Source organism: Salvelinus sp. IW2-2015, linkage group LG4q.1:29 (assembly GCF_002910315.2).
Source record: "Salvelinus sp. IW2-2015 linkage group LG4q.1:29, ASM291031v2, whole genome shotgun sequence".
Taxonomy (NCBI): domain Eukaryota; kingdom Metazoa; phylum Chordata; class Actinopteri; order Salmoniformes; family Salmonidae; genus Salvelinus; species Salvelinus sp. IW2-2015.
Genome location: NC_036842.1, coordinates 51,852,915 through 51,870,571, shown reverse-complemented (window position 1 = coordinate 51,870,571; position 17,657 = coordinate 51,852,915). Strand labels below are relative to the sequence as shown.

The 17,657-nt window shown below is 43.6% G+C and overlaps 1 protein-coding gene across 1 annotated transcript in view; it reads left to right on the top strand.

The window, feature by feature from the left end:
* zgc:113516 (ETNK_euk domain-containing protein) overlaps positions 1–16,312 on the top strand; it is a 33,895-nt gene extending 17,583 nt beyond the window's left edge. Inside the window, exons 5-8 of the mRNA XM_023984982.2 lie at positions 98–181; positions 997–1,157; positions 11,867–11,940; positions 15,590–16,312. Of these exons, the coding sequence (XP_023840750.1) occupies positions 98–181; positions 997–1,157; positions 11,867–11,940; positions 15,590–15,659 (389 nt within the window). The 3' untranslated portion in view covers positions 15,660–16,312. The remainder of the gene's footprint in view (positions 1–97; positions 182–996; positions 1,158–11,866; positions 11,941–15,589) is intronic.
* The last annotated feature ends 1,345 nt before the right edge of the window (positions 16,313–17,657 follow it).

The following is a 17,657-nucleotide window of genomic DNA, read 5'->3' as shown; positions in this document are numbered from 1 at the left end:
ACGTCTATTACTGAAGTGCCAAAGAACAGTTTACTAATGTGCATGTGTGTCATCGTAATAAGCTGCATTAACCCTACATTAATCTCTCCTCCTTTAGGCATGGTGAGATTCATTGACTATGAGTATGCTGATTTTAACTACCAGGCCTTCGACATAGGCAACCATTTCAATGAGTTTGCAGGTGCGTTACTTCAGTTTATAATTCATAGGGAGTGGCCCCTGATCCGTGACTGGTTGTTTTATTTCTGTGTATCTCGGAGGAACTGGAAACTTATTTTCTTTACCTGGACCGGGTTAACTGCATAGTTTAATCCCAAAAATAGATTAGCAATGTCACTATGCAAAATCAAACAAACCCAACAAAAATAGCCAGTACAAAAATTGTATTTACTTAGGTGGTGTTGCAGTTTGCACGAGCTAACGTTAGATAGCTAGCTAGAAGGCCTCAGTAGACTATTTCATCTCGCTAGCCAAACAGTGTGGGCCCATCAGTCTCAGGCATTGATCTAAAGCGCTTGCTAAAGGGCTTCTTAGCTAGCTAGCTAACGTTAACTGGTTCTATTTGGAGCCTTAGCTGAGAGCGGTATAGTGTAAACTGCAAAATCACATGAGTAAATACAGTTTTTGACAGGGGTAGTGGCTATTGTTGTTTGTCACTGAGCTTTCTCTCACATCAGCTTTCTCTCTCATTATTTAAATGTATTTCAATATTTAATTTCGCCTTCAACATTGAACTTGTACTAACCAAGCTCATTAAATGGACATTACACTTTCAAAGTTTGTTTTCAGACCTCTAAAGAAGTATTTTTTCAGATCTCTAAGTCTAATGTCAAGACACGACCCCTGTCCATCTACAGTATATGCCTCCACCCCAAATGTATAGAAAAGATAAACTGACAAGTTAAATTTATGAGTAAAATGTCCCTTTAAGATGTGTAATCAAACCCTATGGTTTGACAAGTTCTCATTTATCTGTGTGTTTGATCCATCCCCAAGGTACGAGTGACACTGACTACAGCCTGTATCCCAGACCTGAACTGCAGAGGGACTGGTTGACTGCTTACCTTGAGAGCTACAAGCACAGTGTGGGGCTGGAGGCCACAGTTACAGAACTAGAGGTTCAGAAGCTCTATGTTCAAGTCTGCAAGTTCTCACTGGTGAGAGTCAATGGCACAGCACCTATTATCCGGCATTGATATTTCACAATAGTCTAAGTAGACAATCACAGCAAAATACTTTATATCTACTTTCTAACTCGCATATATATTTGTTGTGTTCATTGGCTGACACATCCATTTAATGAGTATTTGTTGATGCAGAGACAAGTAGTAGTTTTTGCAGGGGAGCCTGAATTTCACTATAGTTCAACATTTAAACTAACATCCAACTATGTCCGTTTATGGGTCCAGATTCCCAAAAACCAAAGTATGATCGACCTACCGCCCTGTGCGTTTTGACAGACTCTATCGGAGTTGATTTGAAACCACTGCAAGAAAAAATGACAGACAGCAGCCGAGATGTATTTTTTTTTACAACCACAATTTCCAGGCGTTGGAGGCTCGAGTGGAGCTGGACTAGACTCATGCTGCTTTCATAAGTCGACACAATATGCAAGATTGTCTTGGTAATCTTTGGGGTAGTGTCGATGTCTCTCAAAATAGCCCAGAAATGATGAGAAGGCATTTTCTTTTCCTCTAAACGTGGAGCGAGGAAGAAAAAATTATGGCCTGGAAATGAATAAGAGCAGCGATAACATCTTGTTGATTGAAATCAGATTTCTGTGACAAACCAAGAACTCTGGCTTGGTGAAGTGGGAGAAGTCACTCACTCACTGACAACTAATGGCTGTGTCAAGTTTCCAGTCCAAGTAATTTGCAAGTCTGGCGTGGAGATGGTGGATATGCTTGTTGATCAAAACAATCACGAGAAAAAACGTTTGGCGTAGCTGGTTTTCATTTAAAGGCCCAGTGCAATCAAAAATGTGATTTTTGGGGGGGGGGTTTTCTATACATTTCCACACTATGAGGTTGGAATAATACTGTGAAATTGTGAAGGTTATGATAATACCCTTTTAGTGTAAGAGCTGTTTGAAAAGGCCGCCTGTTATTTCAGCCTGTTTGGGTGGGATTGAGTTTTGGCATTCCTGACAACATCACCAGGCGTTATAAGTTAATAGACCAATAACATAGAGAGTTTCAAACCTGTCTGTTTTCAGCTAGTTTTCAGGTTACATATCCCTCCCTTTAGGCTCATCCAATTAGACGCCTCTCTCAGACCACACCCAGACAGTCCTAGCTACAGGACAATAGGCAAGCAGCTTGGTGAGAAGGCAACAACTGTTGGCGCAATTATTAGAAAATGGAAGAAGTTCAAGATGACGGTCAATCAACCTCGGTCTGGGGCTCCATGCAAATCTCACCTCGTGGGGATCAATGATCATGAGGAAGGTGAGGGATCAGCCAGAACTACACGGCAGGACCTGGTCAATGACCTGAAGAGATGGGACCACAGTCTCAAAGAAAACCATTAGTAACACACTACGCCGTCATGGATTAAATCCTGCAGCGCACGCAAGGTCCCCTGCTCAAGCCAGCGCATGTCCAGGCCCGTCTGAAGTTTGCCAATGACCATCTGGATGATCCAGAGGAGGAATGGGAGAAGGTCATGTGGTCTGATGAGACAAAAATAGAGCTTTTTGGTCTAAACTCCATCGCCGTGTTTGGAGGAGAAAGAAGGATGAGTACAACCCCAAGAGACAATCCAACCGTGAAGCATGGAGGTGGAAACATCATTCAAAGGGGACAGGACGACTGCCCGTATTGAGGGGAGGATGGATGGGGCCATGTATCGCGAGATCTTGGCCAACAACCTCATTCCCTCAGTAAGAGCATTGAAGATGGGTCGTGGCTGCGTCTTCCAGCATGACAACAACCCAAACACACAGCCAGGGCAACTAAGGAGTGGCTCCGTAAGACCATTTCAAGGTCCTGGAGTGGCCTAGCCAGTTTCCAGACCTGAACAATAGAAAATCTTTGGAGGGAGCTGAAAGTCCATATTGCCCAGCGACAGCCCGAAACCTGAAGGATCTGGAGAAGGTCTGTATGGAGGAGTGGGCCAAAATCCCGCTGCAGTGTGTGCAAACCTGGTCAAGAACTACAGGAAACGTATGATCTCTGTAATTGCAAAACAAAGGTTCTGTACCAAATATTAAGTTCTGCTTTTCTGATGTATCAATATTATGTCATGCAATAAATGCTAATTAATTACTTAAAAATCATACAATATGTTTCTGGATTTTTGTTTTAGATTCCGTCTCTCACAGTGTCACGTTCTGACCTGTTTCTGTTAGTTTTTGTATGTGTTAGCTGGTCAGGACGTTAGTTTGGGTGGCAGTCTATGTTTTCTGTTTCTATGTTGGTTTGGGTACCTAATGGTTCTCAATTAGAGGCAGGTGGTTTTCATCTCCTCTGATTGAGATCATATTAAGGTAGGTGGGTCACATTGTTTGTTTGTGGGTGGTTGTCTCCTGTGTTAGTGTCTGTCTATGTTGCACCATACGGACTGTTTCGGTTTGTTTGTTCATTTTGTTCGTTCGGGTTTTATGTAGTCATTTCCCTGTTCGTGCGTTCTTCGTGTTACATGTAAGTTCGTAGTCCAGGTCTGTCTACATTCGTTTTTTTGTTATTTTGTTTAATAAATATCATGTCTAAGTATCACGCTGCGTCTTGGTCCATTCATTCACCTCAAGACGGCCGTGACAGAAACACCACCAATCCAGAACCAAGCAGCGTGAGTTCGAGCAGTGGACATGGGAGACGTGTTAAATGAAAAGGTTGCTACACATGGGAGGATCCGAGCTGGAAGAGATCGCCTTCCATGGGAACAGCTGGAGGCGATTAGGAGAGCGGAGGCAACGGAGAGAGAGACCGGATTTATGAAGTACGCGGCTGCTAGCACGGAAGCCGTGAAGAAACCCAAAAATTTCTTGGGGGGGCTAAGAGGTGGTGGGCCAAGGGCAGGTAGGAGACCTGCGCCCACTTCCCAGGCTAACCGTGGAGAGCGGGAGTACGGGCAGACGCCGTGTTACGCAGTAGAGCGCACGGTGTCTCCTGTACGTGTGGCATAGCCCGGTGCGGGTTATTCCACCTCCCGCACTGGTAGGGCTAGATTGAGCATTGGCCAAGTGCCATGAAGCCGGCTCTACATATCTGGCCACCAGTGCGTCTCCTTGGGCCGGCTTACATGGACAGCCTTACGCATGGTGTCCCCGGTTCGCCTACATAGCCCGGTGCGGTTTATTCCACCTCCCCGTGGGTGGGCGACGGGGAGATTCAACCAGGTAAGGTTGGCAGGCTCAATGCTCAAGGGAGCCAGTACGCCTGCACGGTCGGTATTTCCGGCGCTACTCCCGCCCAGCCCAGTACCACCAGTGCCTACACCATGCACCAGGCTTCCAGTGCGTTTTCAGAGCCTGTCCTCCTCCACACTCTTCCTATGGTGCGTGTCTCCAGCCCAGTGCCTCCAGTTCCGGCACACGCACTAAGCCACCTGTGCGTCTCCAGAGCCCTGTCACACTGTTCCTTTCCCCGTATCGTCCTGATGTGCGTGCCCGCAGCCCGGTGCCACCAGTGCCGGTACCACGCACCAGGCAAAAGTACCCTTTGAGAGTCCAGTGTGCCCTGTCCCTGCTCCCCGCACTAGCATGAAGGTGCGTGTCCTTAGCCGGTGCCTCCAGTTCCGGCACCACGCACCAGGTCTACAGTGCGCCTTATCCGGCAGAGCCATCCGTCTCCACAGCGCCATCTGAGCCATCCGTCTCCCTAGCCCATCGAGCCTTCGTCTCCCCAGCCATCTGAGCCATCCGTCTCCCCAGCGCCATCTGAGCCATCCGTCTCCCCAGCGCCATCTGAGCCTCCGTCTCCCAGCGCATCTGAGCCATCGTCTCCCGGCGCCATCTGAGCCATCCGTCTCCCCAGCGCCATCTGAGCCATCCGTCTCCCCAGCGCCGTCTGAGCCATCCGTCTCCCAGCGCGTCTGAGCCATCCGTCTGTCCCGAGCCATTAGAGCCGCCCGTCTGTCCGAGCCGTCGAGCCGATAGTCAGTCAGGAGCCGCTAGAGCCATTCGTCAGACAGGATCTGCCAGAGCCGCCAACCAGACAGGATCTGCCAGAGCCGCTACCAGACAGGATCTGCCAGAGCTGCTAACCAGACAGGATCTGCCAGAGCCGCCAACCAGACAGGATCTGCCAGACGCGCCAACCAGACAGGATCTGCAGAGCGCAACGCAGACAGGATCTGCCAGAGCGTCAACCAGCAGGATCTGCCAGAGCGCCAACAGACAGGATCTGCCAGAGCCGCCAGTGAGCCATGAGCATCCAGAGCTGCCAGTGAGCCATGAGCGTCCAGAGCCGTCAGCCACATGAGCGTCCAGAGCCGTCAGCCAGCCATGAGCGTCCAGAGCCGTCAGCCAGCCATGAGCGTCCAGAGCCGTCAGCCAGCCATGAGCGTCCAGAGCCGTCAGCCAGCCATGAGCGTCCAGAGCCGTCAGCCAGCCATGAGCGTCCAGAGCCGTCAGCCAGCCCGGAGCTGCCAGTAATCTGGAACTGCCCCTCAGTCCAGAGTGTCTCTCTGTCCGGAGCTGCCTTTCAGTCCGGAGTTGCCCCTCTATCCTGAGCTACCTCTCTATCCTGAGCTACCTCTCTATCCTGAGCTACTCTCTATCTCGCTACTCGCTGTCTGAGCTACCTTGTCCGGAGCTGTCCCTTATTTACATTTACATTTAAGTCATTTAGCAGACGCTCTATCCAGAGCGACTATCTTGGTGTTGCCCCTTATATTAGGTGGGTGGAAAAAGAGGGTGGTCATTCTAAGGGGGAGATGTAAGCTGGATGACTATGGTGGGGTGGGACCTCGCCCTGAGCTGAGCCACACACCGTGGTAGAATGCCCACCCAGACCCTCCTAGACTTTTGGTGGTGCGTTCGGAGTATGCACCTTGAGGGGGGGTTTGTCACGTTCCTGACCTGTTTTCTGTTAGTTTTTGTATGTGTTAGCTGGTCAGGACGTGAGTTTGGGTGGCAGTCTATGTTTTCTGTTTCTATGTTGGTTTGGGTACCTAATATGGTTCTCAATTAGAGGCAGGTGGTTTTCATCTCCTCTGATTGAGAATCATATTAAGGTAGGTGGGGTCACATTGTTTGTTTGTGGGTGGTTGTCTCCTGTGTTAGTGTCTGTCATGTTGCACCATAAGGGACTGTTTCGGTTTGATTGTTCATTTTGTTCGTTCGGTTTTTATGTAGTCATTTCCCTGTTCGTGCGTTCTTCGTGTTACATGTAAGTTCGTAGTCCAGGTCTGTCTACATTCGTTTTTTTGTTATTTTGTTTAATAAAGTATCATGTCTAGTATCCCTGTCGTCTTGGTTCAATCCATGCTCCTCCTCTTCGGATGAAGAGGAAGAGGAGAACCGTTACACACAGTTGAAGTGTACCTATGATAAAAATGACAGACCTCTACATGCTTTGTAAGTAGGAAAACCTGCAAAATCGGCAGTGTATCAAATACTTGTTCTCCCCACTGTAGATACTTTTGTACCTGTTTCCTCCAACATCCTCACAAGGTCCTTTGCTGTTGTTCTGGGATTGATTTGCACTTTTCGCACCAAAGTACGTTCATCTCTAGGAGACAGAATTTGTCTGGACTCACACTGGACTCACTATGTAGTGTGTGTGAGTGTGTGTGTTCGGGTGTCAGTGTAAGTATGTGTGAGTGTGTGAGTAGTGAATCCAGTGTGTGCCAGAGAGTCAGTGCAAGAGAGTTAGTGCAAAAAATGGTCAATGCAGGTAGTCCGGGTAGCCATATGATTAACTATTTAGCAGTCTTGTTCAGCAGTTATGGCTTGGGGCTAGAAGCTGTTCAGGCTCCTGTTGGTTCCAGACTTGGTGCACTGGTACCACTTGCCAGGCAGTAGCAGAGAGAACAGTCTACGGCTTGGGTGGCTGGAGTCTTCCTCTGACACCGTCTGGTATAGAAGTCCTGAATGGCAGTGATGTACTGGGCCGTACTCACCACCCTCTGTAGCACATTTGCGGTCGGATGCCTTGCAGCTGCTCTGTCAAGATGCATTCAATGGTGCAGTTGTTAAACTTTTTGAGGATCTGAGGGCCCATGCCAAATCTTTTCAGCCTCCTGAGGGGGAAGAGGTGCTGTCGTGCCCTCTTCGCAACTGTGTTGGTGTGTGTGGGCCATGTTAATTCCTTAGTGATGTGGACACCGAGGAACTTGAAGCTCTCAACGCGCTCCACTACAGCCACATTGATGTGGATGGGGGTGTGCTCGCCATTCCGTTTCCTGTAGTCCACGATCAGCTTCTTTGCTTTGCTGACTTTGAGGGAGAGATTGTAATATATTTAGTTATTAAGAGATCGTGCAATCATTCTCACGATAGTGTATTGGTACTAGTCAGTGGCAAATATCAAAGCTAAGCAGCACAGGGCTTGGTTAAAACCCTGGATGGGGGACCAAATGAATACCTGTAGATAGATCAACTATCCAGTAGGAGGTGCTGCCCAGCAAATAACGTTGAAGATCTGATGTTGTTTCAAAGGTACAAATTAAACATATTTTATATAAGGTTTGTCTATGTTGAAAATTGGTTACAATGATGACATAATCCCGTGGTTGAAATTCCACCCTCAAAACAACCGTTAACTTTTTTCAAATTCAATGTATTTTCCACGTAGATTCCGCAGCACAATACGTTTACAAATTACTTTGAAACAACTTCGATTCAACCAGTTGGTGCCCAGAGGAATGTAAAAGTAGACCTACCAATATCAATTTTGTTTATGATCTATTAAGTGATTAAATCTCTTAATTCTGTTACCAAATTGGGAAATGGGAAATCATAGCACATGTGTAGTCAGAAACCACGGACTTTGATTTATCATCCAGACCGGCCTTGACTTGGCCCAAACATAGACGTCAATGATTGGTGACCGGACCAAATCTGAACCAATCATTGATGTTTATGTTTCACAAGTTTGGACAGCACAGTTTTATTAGAGTACAGTACTGTAAATACACGTAGAGTTCAGTACAGTACAGTAGAGCACACTAGACTATAGTACAGTACTGAACTATACTTTGCTTTACTGTACTGCACTGAACTATACTCTACTCTACTGTGCTGTACTGTAAGCTACTTTACGCTACTGTGCTGTACTGTGATGTCCGAACTTATGAAACATAGACGTCTATGATTGGTTCAGATTTGGTCCGCTACGAACCAACCAAATGTAGCCAGTGGGTAGAATAATACCCAAATATGCAAATTATGATATTGCATATTTCTACATTTGTGTGCCTATTCAGGATACATCACCATGAAGAGAATGACTTACAGTTGAAGTCGGAAGTTTACATACACTTAGGTTGGAGTCATTAAAACTTGTGTGGGTCTTCCAAATGGACAATGACCCCAAGCATACTTCCAAAGTTGTTGCAAAATGGCTTAAGGACAACAAAGTCAAGGTATTGGAGTGGCCATCACAAAGCCCTGACCTCAATCCTATACAAAATGTGTGGGCAGAACTGAAAAAGCGTGTGCGAGCAAGGAGGCCTACAAACCTGACTCAGTTACACCAGCTCTGTCAGGAGGAATGGGCCAAAATTCACCCAACTTATTGTGGGAAGCTTGTGGAAGGCTACCTGAAACGTTTGACTCAAGTTAAACAATATAAAGGCAATGCTACCAAATACTAATTGAGTGTATGTAAACTTCTGACCCACTGCGAATGTGATGAAAGAAAAGCTGAAATAAATCATTCTCTCAACTATTATTCTAACATTTCACATTCTTAAAATAAAGTGGTGATCCTAACTGACCTAAAACAGGGAATTTTTACTCTGATTAAATGTCAGGAATTGTGAAAAACTGAGTTTAAATGTATTTGACTAAGGTGTATTTAAACTTCCGACTTCAACTGTATATATCCACGATTATGCATTTCTGTATAGTACAGATCAGGGACCCATTATGTAATTCCGTTACCGTAAATATTTTACCGGGTGTAAATCCACTACACTTATTGTAGTTCAATAACCAAAAGGGATTTTTTTTAAACTCAAGGTGTCATGTCATAGCTGACAAGCAATTCTTTCTGCAGACATCTTTGAATCTTAATTCGGAACACTATATTTGTTCAAGATTTTGGAAAATGTGGTCGCATAAAAAACTGAGCAAGATTTTACCGCGATTCTCTTACCAAACTTTGCATCTGCACAGTTCTTCCAGTAACTGTGTTTTTGTGAATTTCTCGATGGAAATTGCTCAAAGTAGTCCTTGTGCATAGAGTTGTATGGTTTGTTACCGTTATCCGTTTCTGTGGAATTGCCCTTCATCAATCACAAAAAGAGAAAGAACTGATATTGATGCCCCCTGAACTGCTGGGGTATGTTTTGATATTTCCCAGAGCCCTTTAATAGACAAATCGTCTCTGTGGCATCACTAAGAAGTGGCTCTCCGCCAATGTTCTTGGGATGGGAGCTTCTCCACTGCTCCTCTCCCCATCTTAAGCCCAGACAGAGCGAGCCAAGGCACACTGAGTTCTCTACAACTCGCTCTATGATAAAGAAATTGCAAAAGAGAATGTTTTTTTACGCAAACTGAACATTTTTAATATCGACTGCCATATCTAACAAACGTTCTATAAATCTGTCCTGCAGTGTGCAGTCCTTTGGTCATATATGCATGTTTGGAAATAATTGGTGTAGATCAAGAATCAGACACCAACGTATACACAAAACTCATCCTCCTAAAACTTGAAAGTATTTAACAAGACAGTACTCATCCCCTTTACTCAAAACTCAGTCACAGCAGCAGCCGGACAAGGGGAAAGAGACTTTTTCAAAAGAAAATCAAAACAGATAGATATGGGGACTCATTTTTTCCCCAACATCCATTAGGCTGTATAATAGATAGTCTGTTGGTCCCTCGAGTATACATGTTATGCTGATGAATGAGGACCCAAAAGCGACGTAATAGTAACAGAGTCTTTATTCCAGTAATAAACAAATAATGATTCTCCTGGATATAATCAATGGTAATCCAAAACAGGAAACTGAAATCCTCTCGTCAATAGAGAGGAACGCCTGGAGACGCGACCACAGACTGCAGGTCGCTTCGGGAAGGCACTGGCCGTAGCTGACATAGACACCTGCTCACACGCAGCATCTGAAGAAGGCAAAGAACACGACAGGGCGAAACAACGACACAGGAACAGCAAACATCAAACAAGAATCCGACAAGGACAGGAGCGGAAAACAGAGGGAGAAATAGGGACTCTAATCAGAGGGCAAAATAGGGGACAGGTGTGAAAGAGTAAATGAGGTCGTAGGGAGAATGAGAAACAGCTGGGAGCAGGAACGGAACGATAGAGAGAGAGAAAGAGAAAGAACCTAATAAGACCAGCAGAGGGAAGCACAGGGACAAGACATGATCAAAGACAAAACATGACAATACAGCATATTGCACTTTCACTTTCAATGTGTAGCTATGGCACTTTGAATGAATTCCATTGTGTTGTTTCTGTGTGTTTCATGTTTTATGTACCGTCTTTTTAAGCACATGACCAAATGAATCCCCCCCCCCCCCCCCCACCCCACCCCCCGGGGGTATAATAAGTTGATCTGAATCTTCTTTGTCCCCATCAGGGAACCCCTTCCCAGGTACCGAAGGGCCAAAGACTGTGACTCTGTGATGATGACTCTATTTCGTATTAGTAGCATGCTTCGTCTCTGGGCTTTTCTGAATGGCTCCCTGTCATTGGCCATCTCTGCTTAGAGTTAGGCTAATGGCATCTTAATGTTATTAATCATAGCAACAAAAAAAATGCACTCCATCTCCATCTAGAACTGAGGAGAGACGTTACATATGAAAATGTGGCAGGGAAAAAACGAGAGGGGAAACCACATACTGCTCCAGTATTTCATTCCACCCTTTATTTGATTATCAAATAAAAATGTGATTATATCATTCGGCCACAGCACAGAGGTCTGCCTGGAACTCGTTAGGAAATGATTAGTGGTCCCACCATAGAGAATTACAATAAGGGTGGATGACAACAGAAATGTATGGAAGCGTGGGAACCTATAGACTTTTCCCCATATTTTTCAGAAGCAAAACACAGGGAAAGCAAAACCACAATTCACATGTGGTTTATGGGTATACAAAAGCCTGTCATGAAAATATTTCCTAAATAACATCCCAAAACAATACACCTCTTGCAAGTTAGAGTCCGGGCCTCTATTTCAGCTCTTGCCTCAAATTCCGTCCAGCCGCAGTGGGCAGTATTTTCTGTCGGCCGTTGCAGCATTTGTCGTCGTCATCTCATTGAAAACAGTTACATCTGTTTCTGTCCTGCCATCATGATTCGCCCGGGACGCGGCATAAGAAAGCCCATTACATTTCTGTCCGGTGGGCACACAATCTTTCACCATGAGAGGTACATCCTCAAAACCACAGCAATGTTGAACAAAGGCCGCTGGGGACATACATGACAGGACAATAACCAGAGAGGATTTTTTTTATTGTTTTCTGGCGTCTAAAGCACTTCAGATTCAACAGCAGGCTACAATGTCTCGATATGACAACTCAGTGGGTACTTCAATTTCAGAACTTTAAGATGGACAAGACTCTGAAATCTATTCAATAGTAATACAACATTTTTAGTCACAGGGTAAAGCATTGGATGTATACAGAAGATGAGGTCAAGTGCAACCCTGGCCTGAACAAGCAGGAAACCTGTGTCCTAACTTTTGCTTCTCTCGCTTTCTCCTTATCCCTCTGTTTTTCTCCATCTATTCGCAGGCCTCCAACTTTTTATGGGGTCTCTGGGCAATCCTGCAGGCCAGATATTCCTCCATTGATTTTGACTTTGAAAGGTGAGTGACCTGTATCTCTAGAGTCTTGAATGTGACCAATATTCCCATTGGGCAAAACTGGTTCATCAACATTGTTTCCACGTCATTTCAAACCCCCCAAAATGTATATGACGATATTGAATCAATGTGTAAAACTGATTGGATTTGTAAAAAGTCATCAGCGTCAGGGCATTTTGTATTTTTTTCACTCAACTTTTCACCTAAATCCAATGGCATGGTGAATTGTTTTGTTGATTTCATGTTTCACATTATTTGACAACTCAACCAAAGGTAAATCAAAACTAGACGTTGAACTGATGTCTGTGCCCAGTGCGTTGCTTCTAAATGCTGATACCAAGTAAAACCTACAAGTGTTTACATAGCTTTACTACGAATAGCCGTTCCTCTCGTCAGATCCCTGCCGCCCAACACTCACACAACCTTCATGAGAAATAAGAAAAATTATTGCACAATGCATTAACTTTAATCGAATCACCTGGTAACACATTAGCCCCAGTAACAAATATTTGTATTTTCAGGGGGACCAAAATGTATTATGAACAGCATAGTCCTCTGAGCAGAAAGTATTCCTGTCCTCCAATGCCCCATTGTACCCCACAGAAGCAGCAGTCGCCACTGTGCTGACGTTAATCACTATTGACACACGGCACCCTCCCCTATGTGTGGCTTCGCTGTCCGCTCTGTGGATCAGTGACAGGGGCCCCACCACTTTATATCGGAACTATGGAGGAAATGCGATCCAGCAGGAGCAGATGGAACAGAGACAGTATTGTTCCAGTCTCATTGGTCCTCCATGTCTGTCTCTCACCCCTGGTTCGGCCATATGTGGCTGTTAGCCTGTCTGGCCCCACTAAGCTCCAGGCACAAGTTGCCCCAATGTGCGTAGAAAGAGTCAGATTACATCCCTATATCCCAAATCTAAGGTTAACCATAACAAGGTGGAAAACAACAGTGAGTTTGCACCAGTCACTTAAGGGGTCCCCCTCCAGAGCTTCCAAAAGAGAGCATATGTCCTAGACTTGGAGAAGGAGGGTCCTCACGATGGAGGTTTGTTGGGGTGTTTCTCTCTATGCCCATTTACTTGTTGCGTTATCCCTTTTAAGACGAGTCTCTGCTGACTACTCAACGAGTGACAGGCAACTGCTAGGCCTCACACTTAACCAAAGCCACATGTCCATGTGATATTGGGGAGCCGCAATGGGAATGCATGAACTCCACCCTCCCTGCCTCCCACCCTACCGTTGATATTGACTTTATTTATTTTTTGTTTCACTTGTATCTGCTAGGCAGCGGTTGAGTTTGTGGATGTATTGGCAAGGCAGCGGTTATTCCATGCTTCCAAAGCCAATTTGACGAAGACATTATTATGAGGAAATGAGTAAGAGGCCCACTGTTTGGAATGGTTTGAGTGAAGAAAATGGGGACATGCACAAAAGCACATTGTGGAATGGTTTACCTGCTTTTCAGTGTTTGAATTTGCCCCCCTTTTTCTAAATAGTAAATAGGAAAATGTTTTTATTTTAGATTTATTGTAAGATAATATGGTTAATTTTTTTCTACTTTCATTTTCATTTAATACTGTTGGAGAAGTTAAATGTAGGTTTTCTTTACTGCGCTTCATGTGGTCAATGAGGTCACGTGTCAAACGGTATGCCTACATCATATAACCATAGACTTATTTCATCTTTAAGCAAAAGGGAAAAAACTGCAAATTACAACAGATGGCTCAATGGAAAAAATATTTGTAATCATTCGTTCTCAACAATAACTGTTTTCTGATTAACCAAGTTACTATTAGAAGTCAGATGACGACTCTAAAACAAGTTCTACATTTTTCAGATAAATAACTTTTTATGAAATTGAACAATGGAAACAATTTACCATCCTTTCCATAATGTCATTGCCAATTTCAGGCCCAAACTATCAATTTTAACAGAGTGAAAGATTCATACAAAACAAATACAACAAAACAAAATCAAAACACACACAATGCCAAGGGGTACGTGGCGGAACTGGAATAGAGCTTTATGTAATTCAACTGTTGTGTCTAAATGAGTCTTTTCATCACTGAGTTAAGGCGCTGTCCAGTAACGTTCACACTATATACTGAGCAGGCATTGAGGAGTTAACGATAAAGTCCTTTATGTCTCCATTTTCCGTTCTTTTGAAACTTCACTCTGTTTCAAAGACAAGCACAATAGCCAACGGCGAGAGCACACACAGACATTAGACGTATTGAAGTGTTGAACAACATGGTTCAAACAAATACAAAACCACTTTACTCTTGGTCAACTTTTGAAACATGTCTAGGCTTTAAAAGAAACCGTACTTTGTTCAGATGTTGAAAGTCAAAACAAACTTAATGTAATGAAAGGCAAGTACACAAAGCAATGCCATTTTGGGGCAACTTCTGTGAAGATACAACATGCTATTGTATTTATTATGGATCCTCATTAGCTACTGCCTACTCTTCCTGGGGTCCAGCAAAATTAAGGCAGTTACACATTTTGAAAAAAAAATTGTAAAACAGTTTGTCCAAAGTAAGAGGGAGAAATTGCCCGTGGAATAAAGAAAATGTGTAATATATTGATTAGAAAACCTTAGTTTTCCTAATCAGTATTGTTTGATTATTTGACTGTCAAGTCCCATTATCATCAGCRTATCTACAGGATATGAAATGTAGGATGACATTTGGTATAAATCCCAATCTTTGTAAACATGTTATTTTAATTTCATCATTGTCATTTGTCAAAATCAATTAAGTGCTCTCTCATGCCCCCCCCCGAAAGGAAAGGCAGCGTAGAATGAGGAACATTTAAAGTGCTTTCACTGAATTGCTTCCTCTCCATGACTGAAACAAGCTACTTTTATCTGGCGTCACTGAAAGAACTGTGATAACGGTTATCAAATGAATCATGTTTTTTCCTCCCCTGCATTATGGCAACACACCGCATTTGTGTTGATGAATAAGTCTCTACGCTGGAGTCTGAAGCACAGTTCACGAGTGTAGAAAAGCGCTGAAAAGGCAATCCGGGCCAGCCAAACAAGACTGGGACTGATCCCGAATCATCTCCTATACAGTTCTAAATGCTTTTGACAGAATGGATATACAGTAGTTCGCAGAGCAGTGCAACACTTTAAAAAATAATTGTATTTATCATCTTTTTACTCATTAGCATGTAAATCCATGATTTAAATATTAATTAGCAGAGCAGGTGAAAACATTTTCTTTGAATAAACACCAGATGTTTCATTTCTTTGTGTTTTACGGCATAATAATTTTAGTGTGGATTATTTAACTGTACTTCACTATGTTAAACTGTTGACGGTAAACAAAGAAATGTGTTTTTCCGTCAATGTCATTCCACCTGTGTTCATGCAGGTGTGTTCATGAGGGGAGTTAGATTTAAGACAGGATTTAATCCAAGGTGCTTTATAAAGCAGAGCACTACAACATACGTTTTAAGGTCATTTACACATGAGCCGACATGCATTTACCGTGACTAAGATATCCGTGAAATGCCTTTAAACGGCGAATTGTCGGCTGTCTAGTGCGATGCGCTATAATGCACCTTGGATTGAATCCCAGCCTTATTATGATGCGCATGGAACACCTCAAGGTCTTTCATCTCTTATCCTCTATCTGCAGGTACGCCATAAACCGATTCGACTACTACTTTGAGAAGAAGGAAGAATACTTTGGATTGACTCTTAGTTAGAAAACTGAGCCCGAAGAAATGTAAACAGTTCCAGTCTGCTGCATCTTTATTTGAATCGAAGATAGTATTTTTATCGATACACAATGTTGAAATGTTGCAAAAGAATGCGGGCAATATAACCATGTGTGTTTCCAGAAAATGTACACTTGATTGTTACAGTTACTAAAAAAGAATGGCGTAATTTCAACTGATTCTCCAAATATTTGTTTTACCACAGTGAGGTTGGAGATAACCTCCTTTGGAAATGGAGATGGCTTCCAGGCCAGAGAGATGTTCATTTACATTTAACCAAGTTACTCAAAGCAACAAGAACTAATACTAAAATCATGAGAGGGTTATTTCCAGGCTCATTCAACATTACGCTCAGTTGCATTTTTTTTTTTTTAAATGGCCCCTGGCATGGATTTTCAGCGTTGTATTATTTCAAGATGGTATTACCATCATGCTCTGTTTCAATTGTTTTGTTATAAGACTGCTCTCTTTTGTTGCCCAAAAGATGAATATTAGATAAATAAATTGTTCATACAATGTACATCGAACAGTATATTGTACAGTATATACTGCAGCATGTGTTTTTTGCTGAACTTCACTTCAGTACAAATCATTACAATTGCATAAAAAGTATTTTAGAAATAAAGTGTTGTCTATCCATTTATCTATCCCTCTTGATAGCTGGAGGGAGTGTCATCTATGGATTCATCTCTGTTCAATATCTACTATGGACATCTAGTTACTAACGGTGTACATCCGATTTTGGCTACCATGGCTGCGTTCATACAGGCAGCCCAATTCTGACCTTTTTTTTCCACTAATTGGTCTTTTGACCAGCCAGATCAGCTCTGAAAGAAATCTGATGTGATTTGTTCAAAAGACCAATGAGTGAAAAAAAGGATCTGAATTCGGCTGCCTGTGTAAACACAGCTGTATATGCGTTTTATATGCAATATGGGCAAAAACATTTATGCTCATGGGTGTGGAGAGGTAATTTCTGGGCAATATCTCTGTCCATTTGGAGGAGCCCTTTTGCCTCAAGAGCACCTCCAGAGACAAAAGTTTATTTTAAGAGTAGTGTGACAGAGAAGTGAATTTCTTCTCTGCTGCTGTAAATGAGAAAGTGCCTTAATCAGCTTAAAATAACAATATCAAATGAAACACACAAATTGACTAACTGTATTCAGCAATGTGCTACTACAGTACATCCTACCCCCAGAGCCCTAAACCTAAACATCAGATTGAAGCCAAGAGATCCCAAAGTTCCCAAAAAGAAGTGGGATGTCTTACAAAAAAACAACAAGAGGGGCACTGAGCCAAATCGTTTTGGACCGAGAAAGGCCTCTTTAACTGATGATCCCATTCTCCAAGTCGGACAATGCTAATGTGAGGCGTGCTGAAGGCTGGTTAACGAGATCAAGAGGCGACCGCAGCGCTGACGGTCACCTTAACAGAACAGTTGTCTAATTCAAACCAGGCCATCTCATCCCCTTCAAGACATGGTAGGACCAAGCGCTCATACTGGAAGGGGAGGCCTCGGAATAAACACATGACTGTTTAGTGCAGTGCAGTGCAGTGGAGGCTCTTCAGAGGAGGAAGGGGAGTACCATCCTCTTCAGTGAATTTCATAAAAATAAAAAGTGAAACATTATCCTTTTTAGATAAAACTATTCTAAATATATTCACCTCACCAAATAATTGATTAAAACACATTGTTTTGCAATGAAGGTCTACAGTAGCCTCAACAGCACTCTGTAGGGTAGCACCATGGTGTGGCTGGAGGTCAGCTAGGTTCCGTCCTCCTCTGGGTACATTGACTTCAATTCAAAACCTAGGAGGGTCATGGTTCTTACCCCCTTCCATAGACTTACACAGTAATTATGACAACTTCCGGAGGACGTCCTCCAACCTATCAGAGCTCTTGCAGCATGAACTGACATGTTGTCCACCAAATCAAAGGATCAGAGATTGAATCTAGTACTGAAAGCATAAGCTACATTTAGCTAG